The sequence below is a fragment of the Plectropomus leopardus genome, chromosome 10 (assembly GCF_008729295.1).
Source record: "Plectropomus leopardus isolate mb chromosome 10, YSFRI_Pleo_2.0, whole genome shotgun sequence".
In the NCBI taxonomy this organism is placed as follows: domain Eukaryota; kingdom Metazoa; phylum Chordata; class Actinopteri; order Perciformes; family Serranidae; genus Plectropomus; species Plectropomus leopardus.
In genome coordinates this window covers 3,778,306-3,793,495 of record NC_056472.1, presented here as the reverse complement: position 1 = coordinate 3,793,495, position 15,190 = coordinate 3,778,306, and the positions used below count along the sequence as shown (strand labels likewise).

The 15,190-nt window shown below is 40.0% G+C and overlaps 1 protein-coding gene across 2 annotated transcripts in view; it reads right to left on the bottom strand.

Annotated features, from left to right (window-relative positions):
• LOC121949267 (inactive dipeptidyl peptidase 10-like) overlaps positions 1 to 15,190 on the bottom strand; it is a 270,175-nt gene that overhangs the window by 113,992 nt on the left and 140,993 nt on the right. For both annotated transcript variants that reach the window (XM_042494908.1, XM_042494909.1), the window contains exons 2-3: positions 8,432 to 8,546; positions 3,531 to 3,626 (exon numbers count right to left, since the gene is read on the bottom strand). In XM_042494908.1, the coding sequence (XP_042350842.1) occupies positions 3,531 to 3,626; positions 8,432 to 8,546 (211 nt within the window). The remainder of the gene's footprint in view (positions 1 to 3,530; positions 3,627 to 8,431; positions 8,547 to 15,190) is intronic.

Here is a 15,190-nt window from a genome sequence, read left to right as displayed (position 1 = left end):
AAATCTCATTTTTGCTCCAAATCCTGGTGATCAATCTTTCCTCTCGCCCGTCTGTCTGTTATCTTCTCCCATTTGTCTGGGGTCTATTTTGCCCCATCCATCCACAAACCACCCTATAAAGCTGACTTTACTGACTGCCTCATCGCACAACATCGCTGCTCTCTCTGTCTAGCCTGAGGTCAGCTCAGGGAATGAGATGGCGTTGCCAAGATAGTGGAAAAATGTCACCTGGGAATGAAATATTGATGGACAGAAAGGCCTTGCCTCTTGCCCATGCCCGCGGGCGTGGAGTGAGAGTCACGCAGTCGATGGGCAACCGAGAGGAAAGCCAAAACAAACACACTAATCCGCAGGAAGGGAGCCAGACGGAGAGCGATGCGGGAACGCCACAATCCTGTCCATCCTTTCCCTCGGAGGTATCGTTATCTTCTCCCTCCCCCTCGGCAAACCATAATCAGATTCTCTTGCACTTCACTTGATGTGGTTTATTTCCCGCCAAAGCCTTCCAGGCTTAACATATGATCCCCTTCTGGCAAATAAGGAATCAATACAATGTAAATAAGGCGAGGGAAAATAAATCCCACCATCCCGATTTGCATAACTACATGCAAGGTAAAGCTAGGGTGAAACGGAGCAGCCTCGTTTTAACGGAACTGTCTGCTTGCTGTTTTTAGTGAGTCGCAATTACAAAGCAGGAGAGACGGCAGACAGAGATGTCATCCCCGCTGCTCAACAAAGGCTGAGCTGCTGTTTGCTTTTGCAAAGCACACTCACAACTCCTCGAGATGTCACTCACATCAAGGTAGAGTCAAAGTGTGTTTTGTTTAAATTTATGTACAGCAGGGGCACTTGGTGGCTCAGTGGATAGAGCAGCGCCCCATATAGAGAGGTTGTATCCTCGCCGCAGCAGTTCGATTCCAGCCTCGCTACATTTATGCTGAATTTGTCGATTCATGGAACAGGCAGGTAAATAAGTCTGGTGACAGATTAATCTGTCATCAAACAATGAAGCCTCATTAGAATGATTCATTTGCCCTCAGATTGCCATTTTCTACCTAAATTAGCACATACGCAGGTTTCCTAACGCAGGAAAACAGGTTAAAAACATGTGATACTACATGTGATTTTGCATTGCCACTAGACCAAAGCTATGTACACAGCACTGCAGTAGACAAGTATTCCTTTTTTTCCTACTAATTTGTCATGTTCGACAGCACCAACACACCAGGAAAGTAAACAGTGGAAAGCAGCATGGATGAAAATGTTGATTTCTTTGGTGATTTCTTTTTCATATCTGCTACTTATTCAGTCTTTCGTTTCGCCTGTTGAAACCTGAGCAAATTTGCTTGATTTTTTTTAAAACATAGGAAGAATGCAGTGAGCAACTTAAGAAGAAATAACCCCAAAAAATGTTTTAAGAAAATAACATAATAACTGCGAGGAAATTACCTGAAATGCAGCCCCAAAAAAGAAGAATTCTTAAAATAATTTAGATATATGATTATCATAATTATAAATATAACTTTTTGGACATTTCTGCCTTGCTTTAGAAAAAAACAATCCAAGTTCACTAATGTCCTGCAATTTGTAATTTGCTCTTCTTACAAAGTTGCTCATTATCTTTTTTCCAATGTTTTCTAAAAGAAAGCAAACCAATTTTGGTTTAAACAATTAAAATACAAGGTTTTAATACTTGTGAAGGCGCCTGGGCGCAGCACATGAAAGTGAAATTGATCCAGCTTTCAAAGAGTTAAACTCAATCCTGTCTAATATGGAATGATGTTCAAGTGCTGCTGGGATGGAGACAGATAATTTATGGAAGCCTCATTTGTAGCAGTGTCGTTACACCACGTCAGAAAAGGGGTGAAGAGTAGTGTGTCCACCCAGGTGTCAAATTGTCATGGCTGCCGACCGGAGCTGTTCGAAGCTGGAGCTGATAAATACCAGTGTTTCCTCTACACTCATTTAGGAGTGGCGGCCCGCCACTCCTAAATCCTACCCGCCGCTCCTTCAAATGTCGTTTTTTTTTTTTGTTTGTTTTTGTTTTTTAAATTGCAAATACACCACCACCGCATCACAGCACAGTCCTGCACTGCGTTGGGTGTCGCGAGTGCTGAGGCAGATAACTATCTTGCTCCGTATCTACTCTTTGGGGTAGATACCACCGCCCCCTCCCACCCCCCAACAGAACTTATTGGTGCCGACGTTAATTAGCTACTCGCATCCAGGCATCAGGTCGGAGAGTCAGAGGAGTGTTGGCTTGAAAATAACGTGCAACTTACTGGAGAAAAGGTAGACTTATTAGCTTAAGAAAACTTATAATAGATTTTATTAGTTAAATAAACATTCGCAAAATATTGATGGCCAGCTAAGGTTACGTAGCTTAAGTTAATTGGGCCCGGTGCCAACTCAACTCAGTGTCGCTAACCTGAGTAAACTAATTGATAGCATTAAGCGATATACACGCCATGATGTAACTGCTGACTGCATTTTCAGATGAGCTTGTTCAAATATTTTTCAAAGAAGAGAAAGACACCTGATGAGGATGGCGCTAGTCAGGTATCATTAGCCTTTTTACTGACTCAAATTATGATGGTTAGGTAAAAAATTATGTTCACACTTGTAATCAAATGTGACGTGAGTGTAAATTATCTAACGTTAATGTTTTATGTAATCGTATAAGACAAGTAACAGACAGGGAGGAGCAGTGGAACAAAGTGAAGGAGAGCAGAGTACAGGAGGGGGAGTGCCGAGTGAAGGAGCAGGAGAGCAAAGTGATGGTGCAGGAGAGAGAGATGAGAGTAGAGGAGAAAAACATAAAGGGAAACACAGGCTATCAGGCTGGGACCCTAAATGGGTTAAAAAAAAAAAATAAATTATTGTTTCTATTTGTAGGTGAAGACTGACTTGAGAAACAGGCTGCAGGGGGATCACCTTGCAGCATGTATGCTGCTGAGCATCAACGGGCCACCTGTTGGGGAATTTCCGTACAACAGAGCCTTAGAGCTGTTCTACAAAAAACCAAGAAAAATCCATTGTTCTGAGCCTGGGTGCAAACTTTGCCACTGATTACAGCCCCATCAAGAAATTATTATTTATTGTTTTTATTATTTTATTGTTGAATTTTTGTTATTATTTTTTATTTTTACATTCAGCCTTTAAAAAGCGTCATTTGTTTACGCCGCCACGGCTCCCCGGAGAGCCTGCCCCCGCTGCTGAAAAAAATCCTAGAGGAAACACTGAATACCCATGAATACCACAAAGTTATTTTCCAGGGAAATTATTCACATTGTAACCTTTTCCAATAAAAAACAAAAGCCAGATATTGGTGGGTGCTATAGGGTATTTTGTCCAGTGGAAAGGGTGAAGTAAAAACCTACAGAGGGCTATGACCACTGTTTAAGTACATCCTACATTTGTGTTTATATTTCATCCATGTCAGTGCTTAACTCATTTACATCCATGACTTAAGGAATTATCAGGAAAGCTCTAAATTCCAGCAGGTACAGTGAATATTGGGGATTACTCACCATTGATCCATTTGGCCTCGGGATCGTGGACCTTGAACTCAGGTTTGAACAGATCCTCCACAGTCAGTTTGGTGTCACTTCCAGCTTGGCTGTCAGCTGCAAAAAACAAGCCATGATTTGTCATGTTGAACATTAGTACAATAAGGGTCCTACACAGGCGTGACGTTCTCTCCAGTTATCAGCTCTATGTAGTTCGCCCATTTGCTTTCAGAATGCATGCAGCTTGAAATCAATCTCCTGCATTAGCTGACCTTGGGATTCACTTCCACCACAGGCATGTAGATCCCCTCAAGTTAAGTCCTTTAAAACATATGACAAAGGCGCCTAGAGGGCACCCTGGGGAACCATTACTATGTGTGTGAATACACTGTACACTGTATAATATTAGAAATGCTGTTGTTTAATTCCATCTCATACTGTACAAGTAAATCGTCTACAAGGTAAAGCCAAACGTCACAATTTATGTGCTCACAATTTATGTGCTTACCATGTGCGGTCCGATCGTGAAGTCAAGAACTAAGAGCTCATGCTGTACGTTTAAAATAGACCGTCCGCCCCTGTGGAGCAGCTTGGCTTTTGACAATGGCCAATAAAGTATTAGCAAAAATTCAGCCCGACTCTGAAATGAGTCATGCAGGTCAAAAAGGGCTAAAATCATACAGTGTTTACTTGGCCTTACCAAGACACACATTTTATTTTTTACTGGGTGATGCTGACAAAATAAAACATTTCATTCATTTTACCTTGATATCAATAACAGAGTCTGATATACACTACATCAGCATTTATCATATCAGCATATAGGCTGGAAATAAGTGACAAGAAACTGCAGAATGCCACAGTTATGTTAAGATAGATTAGACAGTAATATATTACAGGACAGTATTACGTAGTTGGTTGAACAGAGAAAACTTGCATGTTTTTTTCAGCTGTAACATTTCCCACTAAGTTAGTATCTTACTATATATTCAAACTAAAATTACTGTTGGTTGTATGCCTCCATGAACCAGCCAAGTTACAGATAAACAACATGGATACTTCCACACCTCCCCCCACAGCAGAACAGAACATCTTAAGGTGGACACCAAAGACTAGTGTCACTAATTCAGTATTGTCTCCCTTCTGTTCCGGAGTTATGATGTTGAATAATGGCCAGAAAACTGTTTAAAAACAATTTTCTGGCCATTACTGAAAATTACTGTGACGTCATCAGCAGATTATGATGACGTCACAGTGAAGTTGAACCGGAGGTTCTTCAGATATTGCTGAAGTTGTTCTTTTAGATATTCTGTTAACGTTAACATGACATAGATGCAAGTTGACGGTGACCTTGACCTTTGACTTACGATCATTAAAATCTACCCACTTCATTGTCGAGTCGAAGCTGATATTTATGTCAACTTAAAAAAAAAATCCCTCAAGGTGTTTTTGAAATACTGGGATGAATGGACAGACAGATGCACAAACAGACAGACGGACAACCCAGACACACAATGCCGCTGGCCACGCCTATTGCTGCACAGAGCCATAACAAACAGAATGTTATTAAAAAATGTTTCTTTATGTTGTGCATTTATGTTTAAATGCTAAAATGAGTCTAATATTTGTCAGAGCACATGCACAAATCCTGAGGCATAAAGACATCTGGTCCTATTTCAGTGAGGGATTTGTGAACCATGTTTACATGAAAATACAGAACCAAGGGATTTTCAAGCGCAAACATGTCCTGTGAAAAATCCCTTGAAAAACTAAGTTTTCTTTATCCTGTCAACGAAGGTTTATTCTAATGAATTTGAACTTGATTTTACACTTAAAACACTTTGAAACTGAACTATGAATCGTCTGCTCCCCCCAATTAAGTCCAACAGCGACATCTTGTTTCTCTGTCAGTGCAGACGAAAGACACCAGCAAAATGTCACAACCTTGTCACTTAGCGTCGCAGCAGCTGCCTCACTTGTTTCAATTCTGCTCTGTCTGCCCCTCTGTCCCTGTCTCCCAGTCACTTCACCATCACTTCTTAGGAACTCTACAGACATGCCATACTCCATCCATCCACCAGATGCCCTCAGACTTTCCCATCAATCACCTGACTCCTACGTTCACCTACTCACCGCAAATCCCGCCCCATTATTATTTAGACAAGCCCATCTCCACCTGCCCCTGGACAGATTCTCAGTGTTGTTTTGTGCCTTTGCTTTCCAGCTTCTGAACCCTGGAACCTGAACCTGCGTGCACCTGTGGATTATCAGCTACTTCTCTTCAGTCTTTCTGCCTTTGCATGGAGCTCATGTATCTCACCAATAAATCACTTAACTGTCTGTGCACTTGATTGCCTGCATCTGCAAGGAGGAGAAATGTTGGCATTGGATGTTTCTACAAAACATGGATACATTAGTACATTTCATACATATTATATCATTGTTTCTAAAGTGACATAGTATATGAGGTAAAGGAGATGGTGAAAAGAGTGTTACCTAGATGAGAGGCCTGCCAAACTGCAGCTGTTTTTAAAGTAACTCAACTCTATGTTTGTTAAATGATATTGCAACGAAATGCAACTGTTTTTTACAAAGACATTTCTACTTTTCCAGCCATGGAAACTGGGTTTTCAGCCCAAAACATAGTCTGCACCTCTCAAAGTGTACTCTGTGCACAGACAGAGCAGCAGAACAACAGTCGCAATTAAAGGTCAACTTAACCGTTCATTCTGCTTAGTCTAAAAATTTAAATTCACTCGCAGCAGCTGCTTCTCTCATCCATTAATCTTGTCTGATCAGCTGTGAATGTATCGATAGATTAATTATGCACCCCTAAATTTACAACCTGCTGAGGAAAAAAAGAGCTCAAAAAGAGTTCTGCCTGTGCTGCGTTCATAGACCCACAAAACCTTAGAATTTAGAGAGGGGACACACATGATACAAAGGGACACACACGATAGAAAGGGACATTAGTAGTATTTAAAGAAAAAAGTATTTAAAAGAAAAAAAAAGTTATCTGTTGTCCCTGCTGTTGTCAGCTACAACCACATGTACACTCTCATTCTGTAGCAAGCAGTGTGGTTGTTAAAATAAACCCACAGTATGCAACCTGCCCAGCACCAAACAGCTACATTTTGACATTAACACTGAGGCAAGCTCAAGATATTTTTCAGACATTAATGGAGACCAAAACATGATGAAGAGTCAGTATTGGCCTTTCATTAGCCAGGTGAGCAGAAAGACAGTTTAAATGATTCTGCCCATTAGTGACCAACACCTGATTGAAGAAGCTTTTAAGGTTTACGTTTTAAAGTGGGCTTCAGTCTTTAATTCCTGCAACCTCCAAACAGTAAATAAATAAAATAAAATCAGGTATTTCCTGTGGCCACAAGGTTTTCCTGTTTAACAAGACAAAAATGGAAAGAGCTGGATGTTTACATTTGCGTGGCAGTCGGATGAGTTCAGTGCCCTTTCAATCCAGGTTTACAGCAATGAGAAATATGCCCAGAGAAGAACAATTTTTCCAGAGAATGGCATTTCATATGTTCATTAACATGATCATTACTGGGCTAGAAAATCCTTAAGCTGTTCCAATGTTGCCCCTGGAAATGTTTCATTTTTAATTATGAAATGTTATGCCTTTAGCAGGAAGAGAACGTGCCAATTGTAAGCTCCTTCTGAATAGGACAGCTGCTGATTGTGAGCAGAATAGGAGGGCCAAGTCCTTTTGAATGTCAGCCATGTTGGCTTTCCTTGATAACTCCACACAGCATGTTTGTTTATGGAGGCAATGAAAGTCTAACCAAGCGTGGAATCCACCAGGGGAGAGTGTGGCTGCTTGGCCAGTGGATTATGATGATTTTACATCTGTGGAACATTGGGGTTTTTCTTTTATAATTCTGGAAGCAGGTATACGGTGTATAATAGTGTTAAAGTAGCCAAAAAATGATGCTCAGCTTACTGGATCATATTTTTGTGTGATACAGAGACACCGGGTTTGAGGTGGGAGGGGTCTCATAGGTACCTAAATAGTTTGGAGTACCAAGGCTATCTATGGCATAATAGTGGGCCAGGTGTTCAAATTAGGGAACTCCAAAGCATGTTAGATAACATACATTAACATAAATAACATACATTTAACATATTACGGCTTTGTAAAGTGGATATGTTTAACATGTCTGCAAACTCTAAGTACACATCTGTAAGACACAGAACAATATTGGTAGTAATTCATGTTTCTGGAAAACAGACAAATGTAAAACCAATATTCACTCCCCCATTAGCTCTTGTGGCTAACTTTGTCAGTATGCTGTCTGGTACGTAGCAGGTATTGTGGGATTATCAAAGCTTTTTTTAACTGAAAACAGCTGTAAAAAGGGTTTATGGGGCAGTGCAATCCTGTCTCCTAGATATTACATATATATATTGTTGTACAGTTTACACTGTTATGTTGTGGTCAGAATATATTCACTGATTTAGGTAAAAAGTTAATTAAAAAAAGGTGCAATAAAAAATTAATGCTGTAATATGTATATACTTAACAGGGTAAAGAGGATGACCTGGGGAGAAATGCTGACAGACTAAATGCATAGGTTGAACAGGCTTATTTATTTTTTAATATGGCTTTTACAGCATTATAATATAGGGCAAACCCAAAATTTTGGGGTTACTTGGTAGCAGCAGAACAAGCTTAACAATTAATACGAACAAAATTTGCAGTTCCTTAAACCAAAACTATGCGACACAAGAAGCAAAAAAAAGCTTGGTAGAGCTGTTGTGATTTTTTTTGGCACAAACTCTTGAATGTTGCTGTGAAACCAGCCACAGGAGCATGTAAAAACAGCAGTAAAATTGAGATTCTTGCAGCAGAGTAAGTAACAGGCCCTTTTACAAAGCAGAGCACAATCACGGCGGAGTGTTACCTGGTGTGAGGAGGATGACAGACATGGTGATTAGAGAGCAGACCACCAAGATGACCAGCAGAGCGATGGCAATCCCTTTCCAGTTCCTCTGAGGGGGACTCACCCCACCCAGGTCCTGCAGAGAGAAGGAAAGAGACACGTGGAGGTGAGCGAGGAAAAGGAAAATTGATGTATTTTCATGATGAATGTAAAGACTTTCCCAGCTGAGAGAGGCTTGGTTACACAAAAATCTGTTTTACATTACTTAATGACCTCTTCATTGCTAATACAGGTGAAGTTGAAAGGTCATTTGAGAGAATGTTGCTGTCATCCAATGACCTTTTGGATCTCATCTCTGTTTCCTTGTCAAAATAAAATCTGAGAGAATGAAAACATGATACTTTTTTTTACATTTTCAGCACTTTCTCTTCAGTCACTTTCTTTTTTTTTATTTATTTATTTCGGGGTTTGGGGTTTTTTTTTGCTAATTTTTGAGCCATATCTTCTTTAGTTGCTCGTTGCCTTCTCTCATGTTTTAGAAAGAACTTAAACCCATTCGCTCAGGTTTTTAAAGATTTAAAGATCTGATTTGAGACAAAAATCTGATTTGCCTGCAGTGTAACACAGCCTTCAAGGCACAGCATCACAGGTCTGTCCTTATAATCACATACTGTTCACACCTACAGCACACAGAGGTACAACTTACAGTGCCTATTAACCAGGGTCACATTGAGGCTTTGTATTATCAATGCTATCCCCTGCACGGTGAAGGATTTGCAATGAAGGGCTTTTCCTGAGCCACACTGTAAGCCGGAAAAATGAAATGCTCTGTTTCTGATTTCACTGCTGAAAACTGGAGAGTATTTGCATGCTTAGCCAGCCTTTCCCTTGAAGCACACCTCCTGGCCTGTGGAAAACAAATACTTTCTGCAGCTGAGTTGGATGTTGGGTGTTACGACCCTCAGTTGGAGATGTTTGGCAGATAAGAAATACAGCATGCCTTTGCATTAGAGGGCTCTGCCGGTCAAAATAGCTGCGGAAAGACTTGGTTTGAGCAATATGAGTGACCAAAGAGTACACTGAGTGAGATAGCATCTACACTGAAAAAGCTATCCCAGAGAGTTTGTGAAGCTTTTGCCTACAACTCCTATCTGAGTCCTGGTATTAGAGGGTCTTAAACTGGGTCTTCCTCCACATCTGCTGCCTCTGATAAGGTGAATTAAGCCTCTCCCCCCCTATAAATTTCTTCGCACTGCAGCTCCTCCTGGCCTCAATTACCCACAAAACCCTGCGGGTGAAATGCAGTGATCATTGACCACCAACCAACCACTACATCTCGCTTGGCTGGAGGGGAGGGGGAAAAATGATTGCCAATTAGAGCTGGGTTCTGCGTTACAAAGAAGCTTTCTTTGCATCCGTCTCAGACTTTCTCCGAAATCCATTTTCTAAGTCCTTCACATATTGGCTTAAAAGCAGCTCACTTTTTCATCTGATAGTCATGACGAGAAATGTCACACATGCTGACTGATGAGCCAATTATGACTCAAGTACATCCAGTTATTTGTCACACACTATATAGCAGCAGGCAGAGAAGATCACAGCCCAAATCTAATCCGTTTGGAACTAATTTTCTCCTTACTTTCTTGGACTGAATAACAGGAGGACATGAGTGTACTCAAGCATTAGAGCAACTTTACGGTCCTCATGACCGCAGACACACAGCACATAGATGCAGTGATACATTATTCACAGCCCCCCTCGGACTCATAAGACCGCTCAATTATCGCGACTTGGGCCGCTGCTCGTTTCATTAATACCACAAAAAGCTGACATGTCCTTGAAAACTGACAGCAACTCTAAATTGCCCTTGTGCCTCCATGCATGAGATTCTTTCTCCCTCTCTCTTTCACTTTCTCTCGATCTCATTTTCTCCCCCCAATTTCCTATTTAGCCACATTTGAATCATCATCCTCAGTTTATTAACTCAATTATGAGCAATGATAGAACCACTAAGAGAATTCTGACCCGCTGAGTCTCTTATTACCATTATTGGGAAGGGCCCTGATAAACCTGACAGAAGGAGACGAGACAGCAATCCTTTATCTCCATCACTGGACCCTCATCAGAAGAAATACATTCCTCAATAAATCTATGTAGATACAGGACAGACTGAGGCCTTCAGCAGCTCTTTGACAAAATGGAACTATTAAGTGTTGGCACTGTGTCAGACAAAATCATAATGACAAACTAAAAAAGAGAATTACCACCTCGTAATTGTCTGCCTCCGCAAACCAGTCAAGTTGCACTTACAGTTTACATCCATGTCTGTGAAAACACTGATGCCATATACACACATTCAATCCGGCAACACAGAAGATCTATAAAACCAGCACAGGTCCAATGTGGAAAATAAAGATTAGTGTCACCAATTCAGTATTTGATAAAAATGTTTCTCCTTCTGTAAATGAGTTATGAGGTTGGATTATTGCCAGAGGAGTGTTTTTGACCTTTTGCGATAAAAAATCTCATCACTTCATCATTTTACCCTGTAAGATATTTGTGTGAATTTAGTCATGATTAGCACATAAATTATTGAATTATAGCTAAAAACATATTTTTTGAGGGCACAGTGACCTTTACCTATGGCCGCCATTTTCCAATCAGTCTATTGTTGAGTTCAAATGGACATTTGTGCCATTTATTAAGATGTCGCTTTCACGAGAATGTGACACAAAGTCACAGTGACCTTGACCTTTGAACACCAAATTGGAATCAGTTTGTAGTTGAGTCAAAGAGGACGTTTGTGCCAAATTCGAAAACATTCTCAAAAGGTGTTCCTGAAATATTGCATTTACAAAAATTTGACAAACCAGGTCACAGTGACCTCACCTTTTGACTACCAAAGTCTAAACTCAGTTAGTCGATGATTGAAAGTGGACGTTTGTGCCAAATTTGAAGAAATTCCCTCAAGGTGTCTTCACATTCACAAGAATGAGACAGATGCAAGGTGATAGTGACCTTGACATTCAACCACCGCTTCATCAATGGGTCCAAGTTGACATTTATGCCAAAATTGGAAAAAAAAAAAAAAACTCAAGGTGTTCCTGAGTTAATGCATTTAAGAATGACATGGAGGCAGTCACAGTGACCTGGACCACTGACCTATAACCACCAAATTCTAATCTGTTCATCATTGAGTCCAAGTTAACATTTGTGCCATATTTAAAGAATTTCCCTCAAGGCATTCCTGAGATATCACATTCCCAAGAATAGGAAAGACGGATGGACAAAAAAAAAAAAAATGCCTGCATAAAAACTAGTTAACGAGAATTGGCAGACCCTTTACTTTCTTACATCAACATTCTTTAATGAGGCACATCATTATTTCTAAAGAAAGAAAATGTGATAGATGTCATCTTTACCACACATGTGACAACATCCAACACGACACAAACAACAAGTCATGCGCTCAAATTGTGTTCCCTACGAGTATATTTTGTCTCTGCTAGCTGTTTTTCCCCTTGATTCTTCTGTCACCATGTCATTCATTTTCAAAATGTGTTCATTTACTTAAAAGTGCCAGTATGTGCTACAAAAGGACACCCACAGTTATAAAAAAAACTCCTAACAGGCTGGGCAGTGAGGACAAGAAAGCTTGAGCCTTCATTTCTGCCTGCCTGAAAGTAAAAGTAGAGGACAAAGGCCTTTTCCTTTATCTACCCATTCCCCTCTACCTCCATATTCACTATCACACCAGGAGTCTGACAGTTTTTGTAGTGGTTAGCTGCTTTACCATCTATAAATGTATAGCTCTGCTGTGCAAGGGAATGATAAGCTGTCAGCATATCACTGTAATAATAATATATATATTGGGAATAATATTTGCTGTACAAGAAAAAAGTCCCTGCAAAGGGGCCAAGGATGCCATATCATATACACAGGGATTGTATAATTGCATATGTCTAAATGTCAGAGCAAAATGTCAGCGTAACTTAAATGGCCCCTGGTGCTAACAGTACAACCAACTGAAAAGTAGTCATTTTGAAAAGTGCCAAATACACCAATATTTTGGGAAATATGCTTGCTTGCCTTCTTACCAGGGATTAGATAATTAGCTTTATATCATTGTATGTCTGTACCAAAAAGCTGTTCAGCCCATGTCAACACCAACCAAAAGACCAAACCCTGGTCTGTATGTTTTTGCATAACATTCTCATTCTGAAGCTGTCAGATCCTGCCACTTTGTCAATAATTTTGGCGTGATGCAATGCCAAAAGCCAACTTTTGTGGCTGTATGAAACAACACCTGGTGGCGTCAGTTTATAACACAGCAGGAAAGAACCTTTCGGGATGCTGTGATATGCAGCTTGCTGGTCAGACTGCACCTGGCGCTGCAGTATGATGTGCAGACGTGTGGTTTAAGTTGATACCACAGCCAGAGTGAACCTGTCACGGCTGTATGATTCACCGCTGGACAGCATCAAGTTGAAACTCTGCTGCTCAACATAATATAAGGAGCTGGAAGGTCCGTATAGGGTGGGTGGGAGGGATGACAGATGGGTCCAACAAACCCCGGACTTCCATCTGGGAGCTTGGTATTTGCTTCTGGTATGAATGAAGAGCCAAACCATGATGTTTTTTCCCTAAACCTAACTATGTGCTTTTGTTGTCTTATGCTTTTGTTGCCTTAACCTAACCATGTGCGTTTGCTGACACCCCAGCATTGGTTGCGGCATGTCTGAACATCAACAGAAAATACAGAAGGATACCTAGAATATAATATGTACATGTAAAAGTCCACTGACAAAGGTGGCAACATGTGATGATTTGGGACAAGAACATGTCTATTTTGAGGTTAATTGTATTTAAATTTGAAATACAAAAGAATATCTGAGTAGCTTTTTTGTCTTACAGGTTCAATCAGAAAGTCATTGCCTCTAAGAACAAAGTTGGTTGCCACTTTGAAGAGAAGAGGGATTTGCTGGTAAATTCTGGCCCACACGCAATGATTTTACGAATCCTAACCAATGTGAAGAATGTCAATGACCCCACACATAACAACATGTATTATACATTTTTTAACAATTCTGTTCCTATAGTGTGCGGAACAATTAATCCCAAACAGCACAAAAGACACTTTGAGAAGTTAGTAACAAACAACCAAAGTCCTAACTCTGGAAGCCAAAATCTTGTGCAATCAAACATGACTTTAAAGGAAACAAACATGGCAGACAACAGGCAGAAGGGACTAGCTGTTTTGTTTTGTTTTTTAACTGGAAATCATTTCGCTACCCCTTTGTGGCAAAATGACAAAAATGTGCCCCTCTTGCTAACCTGCTATCCCTCTCATAGGTGAGACACGAAATAAGAAGAAGAAATAAGTGCATCAGAAGAAAAAGTAGACAGTGAAAACAGAGCTCTGTGTGAGTTTGAATCTCTGGCAGAGAGCATGTCTCTTAAGTATCGGTGGCCTAACTGTGCTGTGCATGATAAATCCATGGCACTGAGCATGGTCCTGAAGTAGCAGATGGATTTGTAATTTCCACCCTGTAAGTCCCACCCATCTGTCAGTTTCTTCCTGAAACTATAATCTATACAAGAAACTAACAAATTGCCTACTGACTGTAAGTGTTGCTTTAAGTGGTCTTCAAATCAACTACAGTTGCACTATTACAGACAGAAATGTTGCTAAGTGCAATCTCATTAGACTGTTCAATTCACACATCTCACCCATTGTCTGTATGTTTTAATTCTATGTTACTGATCAAGGTTTTCTGTTTTCACTATGGGCATATAAAGTGGAACTTCAGCGAGCAGGGTAAACAAAATAACCCTTTGAAACCTGAGCAAATTGGCTTGATTTCTGTCAAAAACACAGGAAAAAAGGCTATGAGCAACGAAAATCACCCAAAGATTAGCAAGAAATTTGTAAAAGGTTACAAGAAAATCACCTGAAAAATTAGTATTTTAGTATTTTAAAAAAGAAAGAGTTAGAGGGAATAAAAAAAAACTTCAAGAAAAGTGCTTACAAATTATTAGTTCTAATTTTAAATATGTAATTGTGATAGTTATAAAATAGTTGCTTTTTTTCTTAGCTTTTCTATTTTTAGACAAATAAAATATAATCAGCCTGTAAAATCATTTTAATTATAGGATTATGACAACTAGATATATAGTTTTCTGGACATTTCTCCATAGCTTTTTTTTTTTTTTAAATGTACTTATTTCTCGTAATTTGCAGGACATTTCGTTCTCATTGTCTTTTTTCCCATGTTTAGTTAAGAAATTCAAACCAATGTGCTCAAGGTTCAAATGTTGAAATACTTGTAAAAGGCATCTGAAAACAGCACAAGAAAAATGATGTTGCTCCAGGTTTATAAGGGTTAATTTATTAATAGTTAAAAACTGCTAAAAAAAAAAATTGAGTGCTTTCCTTACTTTTTTTCTTTTTATCTCGTGAGTTTGTGATATTATTCAGTCTGGTGCACACAGTCGGTCCAGCTGCTTTCGGCTCCCCAGGAGCTGAGCCTCTGACAGGACAGCTGGTCCTGAGGACAGCGATGCCATTACAGAGGTCGAAGTGTGTGTGGACTGAACGGATGGATGTCTAAGAAGCTGACGTCTCACTGCTCATGTGAATCTTGCCTTTTTCTATCCCTGCTACTAGACTCCACGCTCACTCTTCACACAGATGGTAAAACTATTAACCCTTTGAAACCTGGATCGACATCAGTTTTCTCGTGTGGTTTTCAGACACTTTTCACAACCATTTTAAACTTT